The sequence below is a fragment of the Squalius cephalus genome (genome assembly GCF_949319135.1).
Source record: "Squalius cephalus genome assembly, chromosome: 6".
NCBI lineage: Eukaryota > Metazoa > Chordata > Actinopteri > Cypriniformes > Leuciscidae > Squalius > Squalius cephalus.
Window position 1 is genome coordinate 38,396,803 of NC_137127.1, and position 17,657 is coordinate 38,414,459.

At 36.0% G+C, this 17,657-nt stretch overlaps 1 protein-coding gene across 4 annotated transcripts in view; it reads left to right on the forward strand.

Annotated features, from left to right (window-relative positions):
* myo5aa (myosin VAa) overlaps positions 1 to 17,657 on the forward strand; it is a 91,810-nt gene that overhangs the window by 37,666 nt on the left and 36,487 nt on the right. For all 4 annotated transcript variants that reach the window (XM_079874733.1, XM_079874731.1, XM_079874732.1 and 1 more), the window contains exons 9-19: positions 1,906 to 2,012; positions 3,101 to 3,366; positions 3,462 to 3,543; positions 3,664 to 3,804; positions 4,358 to 4,483; positions 8,551 to 8,634; positions 14,144 to 14,302; positions 14,485 to 14,582; positions 16,682 to 16,768; positions 16,866 to 16,974; positions 17,209 to 17,420. In XM_079874733.1, coding sequence (XP_079730859.1) covers positions 1,906 to 2,012; positions 3,101 to 3,366; positions 3,462 to 3,543; positions 3,664 to 3,804; positions 4,358 to 4,483; positions 8,551 to 8,634; positions 14,144 to 14,302; positions 14,485 to 14,582; positions 16,682 to 16,768; positions 16,866 to 16,974; positions 17,209 to 17,420 — 1,471 coding nt within the window. The remainder of the gene's footprint in view (positions 1 to 1,905; positions 2,013 to 3,100; positions 3,367 to 3,461; positions 3,544 to 3,663; positions 3,805 to 4,357; positions 4,484 to 8,550; positions 8,635 to 14,143; positions 14,303 to 14,484; positions 14,583 to 16,681; positions 16,769 to 16,865; positions 16,975 to 17,208; positions 17,421 to 17,657) is intronic.

The window sequence follows — 17,657 nt, forward strand, 5'->3', positions numbered from 1 at the left end:
TTTTTTTTAAGTATTATTATTGCCCCCAAGGTGTCACCTTTTTGTGAAATTCACTGCTTTGAAGCCTAGAACCAGGAGTTTTTGTGCGTTGGTGGTTGGGGGATTCTGTCCAAAATTTTCAAACTATTAATTTGACAACACAACACCGAATAGTTTTTAATAAAGAGTTAATAATGTATGTTCTTGCTTCGGTTCATATATCAAAAATATGTAATATTTCAGTGAAAACTAGTTATTTTTACTTGGGGTTAGGGCTGCACGATATTGGGAAAAAATTACATTGCGATATTTTATTTTTCTGCGATATATATTGCGATATGAAATCTAATCTAATTTTTTCTTACAAACAAAAATGGGGTGAGCACACTTACATTCTCATTTTAAATGATTTAAACATCAGAGTATTATTTAAATTAGAGTAAATTATTTGTTTGTAACTTTAGGATATGGTTTGAATTGTTAACATATTAACTAACATGAACTTACCATGAGCAATACTTTTGTTACTATATTTATTAATCTTTGTTTATCTTAGTTTATAAAAACAAAGCTGTTCATTGTTTGGTAATGTTACTTCACAGTGCATTAACTATGTTAACAAATACTGTACAACTTTTGATTTCAATAATGTAGGCTATAGCCTAAATGTTGAAATTAACAATGTTGTAGAAGTGCAGTTTAATAATAGTAAATGTTAACTAATGTAGTTAAATAGTTTAATAAATAGAACATTATTGTAAAGTGTTACAGATTTTTTTTATACACCAATTCAGACGTCTCGTGAGTTCTGTGTTGGACAGGTCAGTTGTTTAAACCATTCATTAAATTGAATCGGTTCAAAGGAATCATTAGTTCGCGAATCGGACGTGTACGCGTTTTGTAATTATCTCAGCAGTTTAGGATATCGCACAAGATTTGACAACACAGAAAACATTTCATCACTGGATAGTTTTTTTTTTTCTTTTGTTCGACACCATCGTGTCAATTTATTTTGATTAATGTGCGCGAGGGAGAGACAGCAAGACAGCGCTCGTGTTGTTTGAAGACGGTGAAGGTGAGCGCGCGGCCGGGACTCTCTCGCTCTCTCTCTCTCTCTCTCTCTCTCTGCTCGTTCTTATATGCTCCCTGTTAAACTGACAGGACTTAAAAACACATGCAAATGATAAACTTTCACTCTATGATGGTTAAGCTGTGCAATTAATCCGCGAATCACATTCGTCAAGGGCCTGGGAACAGCTGGCCCGTACGGTTAATGAATAACGGATCAACTACGACAGCCTACATCGCACATCCTGCGATGTAACCATCGTGGATTCGTACATCGCGATATCGATGCTTAAACGACACATCGTGCAGCCCTACTTGGGGTTGGGTTTTTTTCTGTCTAACCCCTGTTTTCCATTCATGAAATTGCAGAGAGATCACTGGCAGTCGAGATCAGTTGCAGTTTTGCTGGTTTCAAAGTAAAATTGATATTATATCAGGATTTGAACCCAGCCACTATGCATACTCTAATAATTTACCACTTGACTATCATGACTCAGAATCTTTGAAAACTAGGTGCATGACGCCCCTGATAGTGGACTGGGCAGTCACAGATTACATTGTGGTGCAAGCTCAGAGAAACGTGGGTTATAAACGAGTAAATGTTTTTCATTCAGTGTCAAAAGTATCAATAAAATTGTTCTTTTTTTAAATTGACTAGCCAATTATTTTGTTAGTATTTTTTATATCATTGTAATAGCTTAGCAACATTAACTCCAAGCACTGTTGGATTCAGTCGAGACATGAAATGAAGGCAGTTCAAGTAGGTTTCAGAGTTATACAGTTTCTACATAGCTTATTAGACTGATTGATTTTGTGCTTATGTTTTTCTATTGTTCATTTGTTGATGTCTCTCTTCAGGTGTAAATGAGTCCTATCAGATGGGCTTGTTTCGGATTCTGGCTTCGATTTTGCACCTGGGCAACGTGGAAGTGAAGGATAGAGACTCGGACAGCAGTATCATTCCAGTGAGTTTCATGTTGACTTTTAAGTGGCATTTTGAACCAATGTGATTTCACTGTGGTCAGGACTATCTATATATGGCGAAAATAGAAACCAAATAACTGTGTGCAACACTGTGGAATGCATCTTATGACAGAAACTTTGTGTAGCACTTTTCAGAAAATCATGCTGTTAATGTTTATAAGATCTTAACATCTTCATGCATTATAGTCCCATTTAGCATATTAGAGCTGGAAGATAATATAGTTACATTTTGCGACAAAATAAAAAAAGTCAGGCAGTTGAAATTTTATATAGTATACTTTATATCCTTTTATATGTCAGTGTATGTGTGTGTGTGTGTATATATATATATATATATATATATATATATATGTATGTATGTATGTATGTATGTATGTATGTATGTATGTATGTATGTATGTATGTATGTATATATGTGTGTGTATGTATGTATGGATATGTATATTTATATATATATATATATATATATATATATATATATATATATATATATATATATATATATATATATAAATATAAATATACATATCCATACATACATACACACACATATATACATACATACATACATACATACACATATATATATATATATATATATATATATATATATATACATTTTTACTCATACAGGGTCATTTTTAACCAAATACCCCAGAGTTATTACTGTACTAATTTGGGTCCCACTTTATATAATGTGTCTTTAATCATTTGATACAATGCATGTATTGTGCATTGCATTCTCAAACATGAATATATATTTATAAAATGTTATTACAGCTGTAATTAATTTCTGTAAATACAACTATAATTACACTGTTGATCCTTTCCTTACGCCTTAAACCACCTTTAAACCCAGCCATACCACCAAACCTGTCCCTAACCTAACCCGCATCCCACCTTAATAGCAGCAAAAGTATTTTGCAATACAATATGAACATAAGTACATTGTACTTGCATAAAAACAAATGTTAAGTACATAGTGATTAAAGACACGTCATATAAAGTGTGACCTAAATTTGTTTCATTGTGAAGTAATGATGTCATTTTCTCTCTTTTTTCCGTCCAGCCAAATAATGGTCACCTGAGTGTGTTTTGTGAACTGATGGGCGTGACATATCAAGACATGTCTCATTGGCTGTGTCATAAGAAGCTGAAGACGGCAACTGAGACGTACATAAAGCCTGTCCCCAAACTACAGGCCATAAATTCTCGCGATGCCCTCGCTAAACATATCTACGCCAAACTCTTCAACTGGATCGTGGACCATGTGAACAAATCACTACATTCTACGGTCAAGCAGCACTCGTTCATCGGAGTCCTCGACATTTACGGGTGCGTGTTCATACAGCCACACACACATTTGAGACCACACTGGTTCAGTTTAGAGTTACAGAAGTCAATTGTGATGTTTTGTTTTATTCTTCCAGGTTTGAGACTTTTGAAATCAACAGTTTTGAACAGTTCTGTATTAATTATGCCAATGAGAAACTACAGCAACAGTTCAACATGGTGAGACCTCTGACACACTTCACATGACACCATATCTCATCAGTTCATGCTTGATTGATGATTATTCTTTTAATTTATTGTGATGTATCTCCTGTTGTCCTCCTGTCTTCTTGTGTGCAGCATGTGTTTAAGTTGGAGCAGGAGGAGTACATGAAAGAGCAGATCCCCTGGACTCTCATTGATTTCTATGATAATCAGCCGTGTATCAACCTCATCGAGGCCAAGATGGGCGTCCTGGACCTGCTGGACGAAGAGTGCAAGGTACATATTCACAGTTTTATTGTAAATTAAGATGTTGATGTAATTCATCTTTTACTGTGATTGGCTGTGTCAAAAAAACAAAAACCTTTTGGCTTCGTGAATTAAAATATCTGAAAAAAGTTTCAATATATCCATAAGCAAATCCAAGGTGTTCATAAATATGTGACAATTTGCTAAACAAATATTCAATTTAACAACATTCTTGTTTAACTATTTGGTTTTAATGTAAAATGCAAACCGGAATATTCAGCAACCATTACTCCAGTCGTCAGTGTCACAGAAATCTGCTGATTTGGTGCTCAAGAAACATTTCTTATTATTATCAATATTCAAAACAGTCGTGCTGTTTAATGATTTTTGTGGAAACCAGATTGGCTTGTGTTTTTTTATTTTTTTTTTTTTAAATACTAACCCTAAACGTTTAAACAGTAGTGTACATCACTGTAAAATCAAAACAAACAAAAAAACTGTGTTGTGTGATTGGAATCCTGTTTGAGACTACAGTTCTTACTTCATATACTGTACAGCCTCTTTTTTTCTCTCTTTCTCTTAGATGCCGAAGGGTTCAGATGACTCCTGGGCTCAGAAACTGTATAACACTCATTTGAAGACGTGTGCACTTTTTGAAAAGCCACGGATGTCCAATAAAGCTTTCATTATTCAGCACTTTGCAGATAAGGTGCGCACACACACACACACACACACGCACACTTCACACTCAGGCTGGTTCAGCATTTCTGATAAACTGTTTCATTTTATATATAAATATCTGACCACAGATCCATTGTATTTCTGTTCCAAAAAAACCTACTGAGCTGCCTCACACATACTGCATCTGAACAGTGCATGTTCACCATATTAAAAGCATTCACTGCCGGCATAAGCCACATGCCACTGCGTTCCAGAAACGTCCTAGATGTGACTGAGTTCTGTCTGGTGTTGAGACAATTTTTTGTTGTGTGACACGCTAAACTCAGCAGAAAATTAATTTATTTATCAACGCAATCTTATATGAAGCAGTATACAATAATGAAGCAAATGATCATGTTTTGTCAAGATTCACACACAATAACAGGCTGACAAACATTTTCTGGAATAAATCCAGGTGATTTATTTAGTTAATAATTACCATTTAGATGTGCATACAATCCACCTCAAATAAAATAAATTCCACGTTTAAAGTCAACATGAATCAGACGTTTAGATAGTCTTTTCCCTATCGCGATGTATATCGGAGTGAAACGGCTTCTCGAACAAGAAAAATAAGGTTTTCCTCGTCCCAGTAAACACCTCATCAGAGAAGAGATGATGCTGCAAGTTATTTTGATTAAAAATTACGAGGGGACATAAAAAATAATGATGTTCACAGATAAATAATTTATAATAATGCAATATATGCAATATATGCATAATGCAATTCAATATTCCATAAAAAATAAGTATGGTCAATTTTGATTTCATGATGACTTTGTTTGTAATAACTCTGTAGATACTCTTGTCAAACAGGCCACAGATGAATTGTATGTGAAACAGGTCTAGCATTTTAAGACATTGTAAGTACTTCTGATATAAAGGATGTTCTAAACAATAGACACTAATACATGAATAGATAGTTCTAAACAAATCTTAATAGAGTATCATTATGTTAGCTTGGAAACATGCTAATGCCAAAACAACTGAGTCAAGTCTCCTGTGTGCTTTCCGTAAAGGTGCTCATGCGTCTTCACGCTGTGGATCTGTTTTTAGAAATGGTGTATAATATCTGTGAGGAAATGAGAAGGAGGGTGGATATCATAAGCCACATTTAGAGTGTGAGATAGACATTCAATACACACACATAGTCAAATTAGGGTTTGAGCATTAGCTTTCTCAAACATCCTCAAGGTTAAATCAGGATTCTCTAATCAGTATTGCTAATATAAATGACACTCTAAATTATATAAATTTAATAGAATATATAATATAACATGTAATTTATATCCAGTGTGAAAAAATATGTTCTGTGAAGTTACTCTTTTGTAGCTTTCGTAGAATTAAAACGGGTTCACACTGTACGATTTTGGCCACGATTTGGCCGTCTGAAACACATTTTGTGAATCCTAAAAGATTCCTCAGATCCTAGGCCAAAATCTGAAGTCTTAGATCATTAGTTTGACATGTTCACCGACTGCAGATTAATGACTGTTGCGATCACATTTTACCTCAGACAAATTTCTGGCAGTGTCAGAAGATTTGCCACACAGTCCTGTAGTGTGACTTCTCCTACGACAACTGTCAAATCCAATCGGAGCGCCAAACCTGATTATGCAATTATTGGGACAACAATAAACCACCACTTGCTCCACACACATCGTCTTTTTTTTTTCAGTTTTCTTTTAAAAAGAAGCCATGATGAAAATTAATGCTAGAGATTGTCTTTTTGCTAGCCACCATTTATATCCCTCATGTAAATGCAGCTCACGTCACTTAACGTGTTGCGGATTGTTGATGTTGATGAACTCCTGACGAGTCTTCTTGCATGCGTCCATTTTTAAAGAGTCTTGACTGCCATATAGTCTGACATTAATGACAACTGAGATCATACAGTGTGACATGGCTTACAGTGAGGATGATGTTCATACAGTCTGACAAGCAACAGTCGTAAAGTACTATTATAAATCGTGCAGTATGAGTTTAAACCGGGTTTAATGGACCTCTTAGTTATAATCAGTGCTGGGTAGATTGTTTACATACTGTAGTCCATTACTGAATACAAATTACATAATGAAAACTGTAGGTAGTTAGTAGCGTAATCTAATACATTACACATTTTAGGTAATGTAATCTGACTACTTTTTGATTACTTTTTAATTACTTTTGACCTTACTTTAAACCTTAATTTGTTTATCACATAGATTTTAATCGCTTTCCTGTAGCTCAAACAGTAGAGTGTTGGCGCTTGCAACGCCAAGGTCATGGGTTCGCTTCCCAGGGAAAGCAAGAACTGATAAAAAATGTAAATGTGTACCTTGAAATGCAATGCAAGTCGCTTTGGATAAAAGCCGCTGCCAAATGCGTAAATGTAATCGGATAATCTTGTACTGTAGTGATTTAAAAATACAAAGGAAAAAAACATGTTGAAAATATGTGTTGTTGTAGTGCATTAAACATTACCTTATGTCAGGGTTTTCTAAACTGGGGGTTGTGAAGGAACTGCAGGGGGGTTGTAAGTTTATGAAAAAGTAATAATTACATTTTAAAACCAAAACAATCAAAATAATATAGCTGCAAGCAGCAATTATCGGGGCCAAGCGCAAGAAGACGACAAGACATGCCAACATGTCTGGGAGTGTCAGACCAACTGCAGCAAGGAGCAATTATTGTATCATTTTAAGATGATTTTAGGCAAAATAGCTGAATATTCATAAATACAGTAACTAAACATATGATTTAATGGATTATCACTTATGACCAATAGGTGGCGCAGTTATGAAATTGATGTGATGTGGTCAGAGCGAAGTGACAATGACACATACAAAGTTTGGTGTCAATATGTCAAGGCATTGCAGAGATAAAGCCTGAATAGTCCTTTTGGCATCATGCCTCTACTTTGCTGCTGCAGTATACGAAAACGGTTTTGTCTATCAACCCGAAATCCATAACTTTTAGTCGGCACAGTCTGGAGATGATACGATTCGATTTTGGTGAAAATCGTACAAACGGTCTAGGAAGAGTTTGAAAAAGTAGGTATTGAATAAAAATCAAGATGGCGGACAGGAAGTTAGGCCAAATACGGCAAACTTGGTATCTATGTTCTCTGCATAACCCAAGGAATCTAATAAGATTCATAATAATGCCAGTGTCATTACAATAGGCAGATTTATTCAAATGTTATTAGCATTTTTGGAAATTTTGTTATAACTTTTGACCAAAAGCTGTCTTAAAATCGTTTGAGTACCTTCAGGGCATGGTGCTGATGGCACATACCGAGTTTCGTAATATGTTCATGCATTCATAAAATACAGCATTTTGGTACAAAATTCAAAATGGCCGACACCTAAAATGGTCGGATATGCCTACAGTGGCATAAAATGGATATCAGTCGACTCGGCATGACGCCCTGAATCTAACGAGACCACTTTTATGATTTTTGCAAAAATAGCAAAAACATTTTTCATATCTCCGGACCAGTTGGTGGCGCTAGAGGGATTGAGTTGGAGACTCCAAATTCGCTATGGTGACAGTTCAGACTGTCCTCTATCAGTGTGACAAATTTCATAACTTTCCCGCAAGCGGTTCTATGGGCTGCCATAGACTCCCGAAGAAGAAGAAGAAGAAGAAGAAGAAGAAGAAGAAGAAGAATTTCATTGGGTGCCTACGCACATTCTGTGCTTGGCCCATAATAATAAGAAGCCAACAGATACAATAGGTGCCTCCACACCTTCGGTGCTTGGCCGATATAAATATTATATAAATATAAATATTATATAGTATTTATTATATAAATACTAAATACTAAATATTAAATCTTTTTTTTTGTTATGTTGTGTAGCTTCTGTCTTGTGTAATTCCTCAAAACAATTTAAAAGATAAAAAAAAAGAATTAGTGAGAATCAATAAATTGAACATCAATAAGACATCAATAAGTCGAACATTTTCAATTTGTAATTATACAGCTGTGAAGGAAAAAAAACAGAAACTATTCAGAGACTCGTTCATGGATTTGCTTTCCTATGATAACCTCTAATGTCTCTCTGTATCTGTCAGGTGGAGTATCAGTGTGATGGTTTTCTGGAGAAGAATAAAGATACAGTAAATGAGGAGCAGATACATGTTCTGAAGGCCAGTAAGGTGAGTGAAAACCTGTTCTCTGTCTCTCTGAAAGAGTGCTTTTTAAATGACTACTTCAGAAGGCCTTCAATTTGCTTATAAATAAGGGCTGTAATGTTTAGGTGAAAATGGCCAGGAAGTGTTAAAATATCCCTGTAATGTACCAGTTCATTAACCAGACACTGTGAGTTAATGCCTGTATAGTGAGACAAAACCAGCCTTGAAGCCAGTGTTAGCTGTAGCCAGGCTATTTTCATCCAAGATTTTTGACCTTAAATGAAGGCTTAAAGTGTGAGAAGGTCAATAGCACGGTGCCATCTGCTGGTAAAGGAGCATTAGTGCAGTCCGTTGGCACTGTTCCAACATATGTACACAGCTGAGGGAGTATAAGTTCATATTTTTAGCTCTTTAGATCCTTACATATCCTTGTTCTGTCTTAGTTCACCATGTTACGGTATCTTGAGTCACAGTATCTAAAGATCAGAGCTGTTTCTAAGCTCTAAAAGAGCCTTTACATGACTCAGCAGCTCTGACTGCTCTTTAATGACACCGGTTCAGACAGAACGCTACTGCATACCTGCTCATGTTATGAAGTCAATCCTCACCCGTCAGTAGTGCCTTCATGGCCTGGGGTGTGTTCTGTGGATTTTTTAGGAAGGTACATACTTCTAAAACATACTTGGTAATAGAGACACAGGCACACTGAATGAAAAGCTCCATAGATCAGAGTTCAGAGATCAGAGTTTCCCAAACAAATGATCAGCATAGCACTTTGATATAAACCATGGTACTGAATTATTTCAGTATTTATTTACCATCTTAGCTAACAAAAATATGTTCTAAGAACATTTTGCTAGCGTTCTCATTAAGTCAAGATCACTTTATTTCTGAAAGGCCTCTGAATGTTCAAAACGTCCCGTTTTTTTAATGTTTATTTATTTATTTATTTATTGGTTAAATGAACACATTGCATTTTATCATTCTGCAGACATTAAGGGAATGTTACTTTTGAATGTTCTCTGAACGTTCAGAAACTAGTAGTAACATTTTAAAAGAAAACGTTCAATTAATGTCCAACTAAAAGGTTCGAACTATGTATAAATAACGTTTTTGTATTAATGTTTTGAGAACATAATTAAAGACCAGATAACTTTGAAAAAATATTCTATTATCGTTACTGGAAGAACGTTGGTTCATAAATGTATGAAGAGGATTGCCAGAATACTAGTCAAAGTTTTGAGAACATTCCCTGTTAGCTGGGATGGCATTTACGTGGTACTCCAAGGTATATCAAAGAATACCATGGTATTCTTATTGTGCTGTGTTTTTTAGTGAACTAGCCACAAAAGCTTCTGTGCTTTTATTGACCTGACCTAACTGCTAAAAAATTGTAGGGCTTCCCACAGTCAAAGAAATAAGGAATTATGTTTTCAGGCTTAGAAAAGTCATGAACATTTTTACAGTTTTGAAAAATCATGGACTTGGTAGTTTTTATGCTGACTAAGTGAACCTTTGATTCTGTAAAATCATATCATTTTCATCTGTATCTGGGGGTTTCTGAATGCTCTTTAATGCTTTTTCTCCTCAGCGTGAGGCAGTAAATGTGTGTGGTAAGAGCAAACACAAGCCCTACTAATCCAAACTGCCTGGGAAAAATATTAATGCCTCAAACTGAATTTGATTGACAGAATTATTCTTTAAGTCAAGTATTATTTAAAATTAACAATTCATATCAGTAATAGGCTCGGGCTCTCTGGTGCTTTTCCAGATCAGTCTGTTAGCGGATAATCCAAATCCTTCACTTCACATTACACTGGTCATCTGTTTTTACCATATTCATTTTGCTTCACATTCATATCATTGATCATCTGTTCATACTATCATGTGTGTGTTTGCTTACTTCATCTAGGTACACATTTATATTTTCTTATAAATTAGCCAGACATCAGCTAAACGTCCTAAAAACTTCTGAATATTTTCAGTCATTCTCCATTCATTGTGCCATTCATCATTTGAATGAATTTGTTTGTCAAGACGAAATTTGACATCGGTTCTAGGGCTTGATGCTTATTTTTTCCCCAAAGAGATATTAGGGCTGTCAAATATTGTTTCAGTGATTAAAGTACACAATACTGTAGTTTTTTTATTTTATTAATTAGTTAAATTTTTAAATCAATTGACAGCACTAATAGATATATTATCTGAAGTGAGTCCAATCCTCTTTGATTCTTTTTGTATGTGGATCATGAAAAGAGAAATTTAGAATGATATTTGATATTGCATTGTCAAGCCAACATAATATTATTCAGAGCTGGTGTCTGAGCTGTTTTGCTGTTTAGCAAGTACATTATATACATCTGTCTGATGTATCTGTATTTTCTGCATTTAGTAATTCTGTTTCTATTTTCTCATCGTGTCATGTTGTCTATGTGTTGTTTGTGAACATGACTACCTGTACCCCTGCAGAAGGTAAAATTTAGCATATACATGCTGTCTCTTTAGCTCTCTATCTCTCTAATATCACTGCTGTCTAGTAGATACAAAAATTAAGATTGGATAGTTTGGATGTGTGTGCGTATGAGAGATGCGTGCGCGTGTGTGTATATCAGCATGTTCAGTCTGCTGCTTTCTGCTGTGCAGGGCACAATCTCAATACTGCATTGATTCTGTAGAAAAATAAAAGCGCTTCAGCTCTAGAGCCTCCAAACACCATCCAAACAAACTCAACTGCCCAGACAGAATGAACCATCTGTTTAGTTGAAATGTTGTGACATCAGCTGGACTGTTTGTCCTTTTCAGTACTTTTTTTATGCTCTTAAAAGGACCCTTCACCCAGAAATTAAGATTTAATCATTATCACTCACTTTCAGTTTATAGTGGCCAGCTCAAAAAAGAACAAAAAAATTGGTCGATGTGATCCATAAACTTCATATGAGCTTTATCTGATAAACAGATTTTGTTTCCAACAGTGAGAATTTGAGGGCATGTCGCCGCAGAATAAATGTTTGTTCATTTTAAAGTAGGCTTGTTGCGATGGTCTGTTACTGTGATAAAATCATTTAGTTCAGTTAAAGAACAGATACTACACTTAAAAACTGAACGCGTCTGCTCAATTCAGCGTGAGCCGAACGAGAGTCGAAGCACAGATCCGCAGCAGAAGTCAGATTTCATTTATCACGTGACGAGAGAGAGGCGAGCTGACATACAAGACAATGGCGGAAGATTTGGTTTCAAAACGAAATGTAAAAGCACCTATTTGGCAATATTTTGGATTTAAACCCAATGCTAATAGGAAACCTGCAAACATTAATGAGGCAATCTGTAAAATTTGTCTGAAGAAGGTGGCAGCATCTGGAGGTAACACTTCTAATTTACACACCTTATTTGTTTTGTTAATAAAAGTTCTAAGTTTTAAGTTTGTCATTGTACTGTTTTGTTGTGGTGGTTTTCATTAATAATAATAATAATAATGAACACACTATTCAAGCAATTGCCGCTCCAGATTTGCCGCTACTTTGAAAGCGAAGTAAAATGCGCACGGCCACACGGGCATTCATAAGCGATTTAAAAACGAGGTGGAAAAGTGGGAAAAACTCCAACTCTTCAATCTGGTGTACATTGAGAGCACAATTAAGAGCTTTCTAGTGACCAAAAATGTTTTGCATTTTAAGTGGACTCAAACCTCTTTTTTTAGTTGTGATAGTGGAAGCCAAACAATTTCAATATAATAATAATAATAATAATCATGATAATATATACAGTATATTCATAGCCTTTTAATTTGATTGACAGATGCTTTGCCAAAGCAATGGCTCAAGTCACTACGTTAGAGATATTTTATGTTATGAAAAGTGCAAAAATATTTTTGGCTCATTATGAAATTGTGGCAGGCCGCCACGATCAAGGTAATTAATGGGAAAAAATAACAACATACAGGTTTAGAACAAAAAAACAGTATACAATACAGAACAATAATACAGATGGAATTTTCATTTTTGGGTGAACTATGCTTTTTAAAATGCAACAGCCAAAGACATTCATATGTACTATACACAGACTAAAAAAATTGTAAAAACAGGCAGAACATTAGAACACAAAGCTGGAGTTTGTTTGTTTGCTGTGTGGGGACTTGATGTTTAAATTCTTGGTCCCATAATAACTTTTATTTTGCTTAGGCTGCATGCTGCTTAGTACCAGCACTAGTGTCCCTCAGAAAACAAACTCTTAGCGATCAAAGTTAATGAGACCCTAGGGACATTATCATGGCCCCTTTTGTTCATTAATATCCCACTGTATAACGGTTTGCTTGTCTTGACATGCATAATTGTTTATTATGCTTTACTGGATTAAAATAAGTGATACATTGAGTGTACAGATTTAGTTCAGTTGACAAAGGCAACGACACACTGCTAAGTTTTGGAAGTGGCAAATGCTCAAGTGTCTCAAGCCTGTACAAAAACATGAATGCTAACCATTTAACACAGTTCAGTTAAGAATTCAGTTGTAACTCCCTAAAGTTTTCAGGAGTGAATTCTCTTTTATAAAATGGATAGTTCCCGTCCTTGATTATGATTGGTTGAGTCACATTCGAAAATGTCGTAAAGTACTCCTGTTGATATCATTACATCAGTGTCACTGCTGTTGTGCATTTATTTTATGAAACCTTGCCAGGAAAATGTATCAACCATTTTATAAAAGCAATGAGTTTCGTGAAGCCATGGTTTACAGTGATTTTTAAAACCGCTAAACATGGGTTTTAGGCACTCCGCTCTTCGTTGTACCTAACGACTCCCCTTAGATATTCTGAAATCACTGTAAACTACAACTTTTTGGGGCTTCTACCTTTAAAAGAATGATTCACCATGTACATAACAGGATTAAGCACTCAGAAGAGGAGTGACAACTGACTTTATCTGGAGCTGAGTCCATATACAAATTAATTTAAAGTCCCCCTGTGGTGAAAATCAAGTTTTTAATGTTGTTTATATGTCTATGTGGTATTTTTAATATGCTTTAAGACAAACCATGTGCAAATTCATAAGTCAACACCATTGCTGAGTATTTTCTCCTTAAAACCGCAGTGAACCAAAGACAGTTTGAAATCACTGGTGTTTCTGACGTCACAAACTACCTTGTAACCAATCACGTCAATGTGTGATCGTCAACGAGTGGATCTCTGAGCTGGTGCGAGTGAGTGGAGGCGGGGCTAATTTGTATATTCATAGAACCGCATATACTAAATGAGGCAAAGGGTGTTGAGTTACATTCAGGCTATTTTAAGGCATGAAGAACATTTTTTCAAGGAAAAAAACATTTAAATATGTAATTTTGGTGATCAAAGATGAGTTTTAAGGGATACAAATTATTGACTACAGGGGGACTTTAATTTAAAAAATTTAAGAGCTAATTACAGTTTTTTAATAAGATCGTCGCTTAATTTCCATGTCCAAAAGTCCCTTTGACTAATTGTATCTGACCACTCTTCCCCACATGGCTTGTATGTTAAGTCTGTCTTGGCTGTAATTCCCAGTTTGACCTGCTGGTGGAGCTGTTCCATGATGAGGAGAAAGCAACGAGTCCAACCGGTGCTGCTCCTACCACTGGAGGACGCACTCGCCTCAGTGTCAAACCAGTCAAGAGCAAAACTGGCCAAGCTAGCAAAGAACACAAGAAGACAGTCGGACTGCAGGTAGAAGCCTACTCTTATTGAAGATTACTCCTACTCCTACTCCTACTTTTATTGAATATCTACGTACATGAATTGTACTTTTGTGTTATACTGTGTAAATAAGCAGTGACAGTGGATGAGATTAAAAATACTGCAAGTTTATGTTAGAATCTGAATAAATGTTTACTTCTCTCTCTCTGTAGTTCCGTAACTCTCTGCATCTGCTGATGGAGACGCTGAATGCGACTACGCCGCATTACGTTCGCTGCATCAAACCCAACGATTACAAATTTGCCTTCACGTCAGTTTTTCATCAGCTTTCTCTCTCTCTCTCTCTCTCTCTCTCTCTCTCTCTCTCTCTCTCTCTCTCTCTCTCTCTCTCTCTCTCTCTCTGTGTATACACATACTGTGATCATAAGTTGAGATTCTCTGATCTTTCGGAATAGATTGTCAGCTTTTTATTATGTAGATTCAATTGGTGTTCACTACAACAGAGAGCAAAAAAAAGGTGGAAGTCATTTACATTGGCATATAGCTTAGCTTTCTTATAACTAATGTAATAATAATGCACAAATACATTTGATAGTTAAAGTTGGTAAAAAAAAGGGGGGGGGGGGGGGCACTAGAGGGCCTCAGCAAACTTGCAAGTGGGCCTCAGGATGACATATAAGTATTTAAATTAATAATGTATTATTAATTCATTAAAATAACCTAACTTTAATCTAAATTACAATGCTACAAATTAACACATAAAATCAAAATGTAAACTTAAAATGTATTTTAATTTTCCTTGAATAACTGTTGTTTTAATACAGAACATAATCACAAAATGAATTGTGGTTAAATAATTATAAATGTTAAATGAACCAACAGCAAACATAATAAAGGTAGGGTAGGTGATTTTCAGAGAGGCTAGCATTAGCAAGCTAGCTTTAAAAGCATAAGATTCCACTCTCCCTTCAAAGCATCTCCAAAGCCACGCCCAAAAGCATCACGAGAGACGGCATTAAACTACCTCATGTCTCAAAGCACAAAACATTACAATTATAATAAAAAAACAATTTAAAGAGCTGTTACTTGTACCACCTGATGGTTGCAGATTAATTTCTGCGTTGATAGTGTTGCCATTGAAATGCATAAATTCAAGTAACAAAATGCTCCGAGTAGAACATCATGGGTTTTAATTTCTTCCATCTAAATTACAGTAGTTATGGCGTGTACATATATATTCACACACATATATAAATACATTTAGACAACTTAACTTAGGCTTCGTTTACACTGTCAGTGAAATGTGTCTTGGATATTTCGAGATCGGTTTCAGGCCTCATTCATATGTGGAAATAAATAGGAGAGGAATGTGAACAAACATTGACACAACATACTGTATTGTTGTACATAACAAAATTTCGGACCCACTGCTCCTCGTTAAAGCCAATATTTAAAGCCAATATGCTCCCACCAGTCCTGAGATCTCTCTCACACACAATAACTGAAACATATGCGCAATGATGGCACTTTTCGTCCTCCTTCGCCTCAAAATCATGGTGATGTTTGGCGAACTTCACATACTGTATATCGCAGAGCTAGCATCAATCATATTTCGCGTCTACCCATCTGTGCAAGATAATTTAACCCTTTAAGCATGCGCGATGTTTCAGATAGTATGGCAAGTGTAAACACATGAATCGGATATGGGTCACAGTCGAAAAAACGTGTAAACGGATGGTCAAAAAAATCGGATAAAGGTAACAAATCAGAATTGGGCATCAAGACCTGCAGTGTAAATGAGGCCTTAGTGATTGCTATCAGGATGTGAAGAGACTTTTAACCAGCATAACAAAAAATGTTTCTGGAATAAATTGCCTACCCTGCCTTTAATTCAATACATGAATAAAAAATAAATAAACAAGCCTCTTTGTCACAATCACAGCAAGTACCGGAAATATCTTAACAAATTTGAAGAGGGGGGCTTTGAATATTTTGTTGTACAACGATACAAAAAAGTTGAGAACCTAGAATCAGATTGTTTTTCTCAGAATCGAGAGATGCATAAAGAGATGAAATCCCAAACCTACAAAATTTCCCTAAGCTTTGCCTGGCATCTTATATGAAGAAATTTTGCCTATATTAAAGCTGCAGCGTGTAATGTATGTGCTACCTGCAGTGCTAAACAGAACTGCAAAAGGTAGCATAATTTCACTACATATCAGGAGTGTGCCAGTCATGCCCAAAAAAACTGTCTAGGTTGGCAGCTCACTAGTTTAGACAATGTGCAGGCCTAATATTTTTTCTTCATGAGATTTCATTCTAAATATCATTTTGAACTGTGTTTAAATCAATAGATTTAGAAGAAGTGATAGTGATTCTAGGCTGATATCTGATTTCTGTCATTACCAGGTTTGACCCCAAGAGGGCAGTGCAGCAACTGCGTGCATGTGGAGTTTTGGAAACAATACGCATCTCCGCAGCTGGTTTCCCTTCTAGGTACAGTGAAGATCTATACATTAACATACTGAACTCCCTTTTGTCAAACACTTCCTGACTGTATATTTGTGTTTACACTACTACTTTTGTTTGTCAGGTGGACGTATCAAGAGTTCTTTAGCAGGTATCGTGTCCTGATGGTACAAAAAGATGTTTTGACGGACAGGAAGATGACCTGTAAGAACGTTCTGGAGAAACTTGTGCAGGTACAAGAAGAGGACAATTCAGCTTATAAAACTATATTTATACTCTGTGTGGACTTGGACTCTTTTGACCTGATTAAAAAAAAAAAAAACACTAATAACCATAGCAACAATGCCCTGAAAACCACCCAGAATTGGCAATACTCACATTTTCGATAGAAAACTTAGTTGAAGGTAAAGTTTAACATGAATGAAAAGTCTATTAATTCTCTCTCCATTTTTTTGTTCTCTCAATAGGATCCAGATAAGTACCAGTTTGGCAAGACCAAGATTTTCTTCCGAGCGGGGCAGGTTGCGTACCTGGAGAAACTGCGTGCAGATAAGTTGCGTGCTGCCTGCATCCGCATCCAGAAGACCATCCGCTGCTGGCTGGCGCGCAAGAAGTACCTGCGCATGAAACATGCTGCCACAACCATCCAGAGATACGTCCGTGGACACCAGGCCCGCTGGTGAGGGGGAGGGGACTTATCTCATAGTGGGCGGAGCCAGACTAAATTTATGAAAAGCAAAATCATACAAAATAAGATGACCCGGAGCTTCTAGAATGTAACAGTGCCCGTTCACTTTGACTGTGGAGATGGTTCCGGAATTATAAGCTATGAGTTTAAAGCTATTATACCAGCCAGCCCAGCTAAGGAAAATTACAACATTACAAACTCTGATTAGAAGACAACAAAAAAATTTTT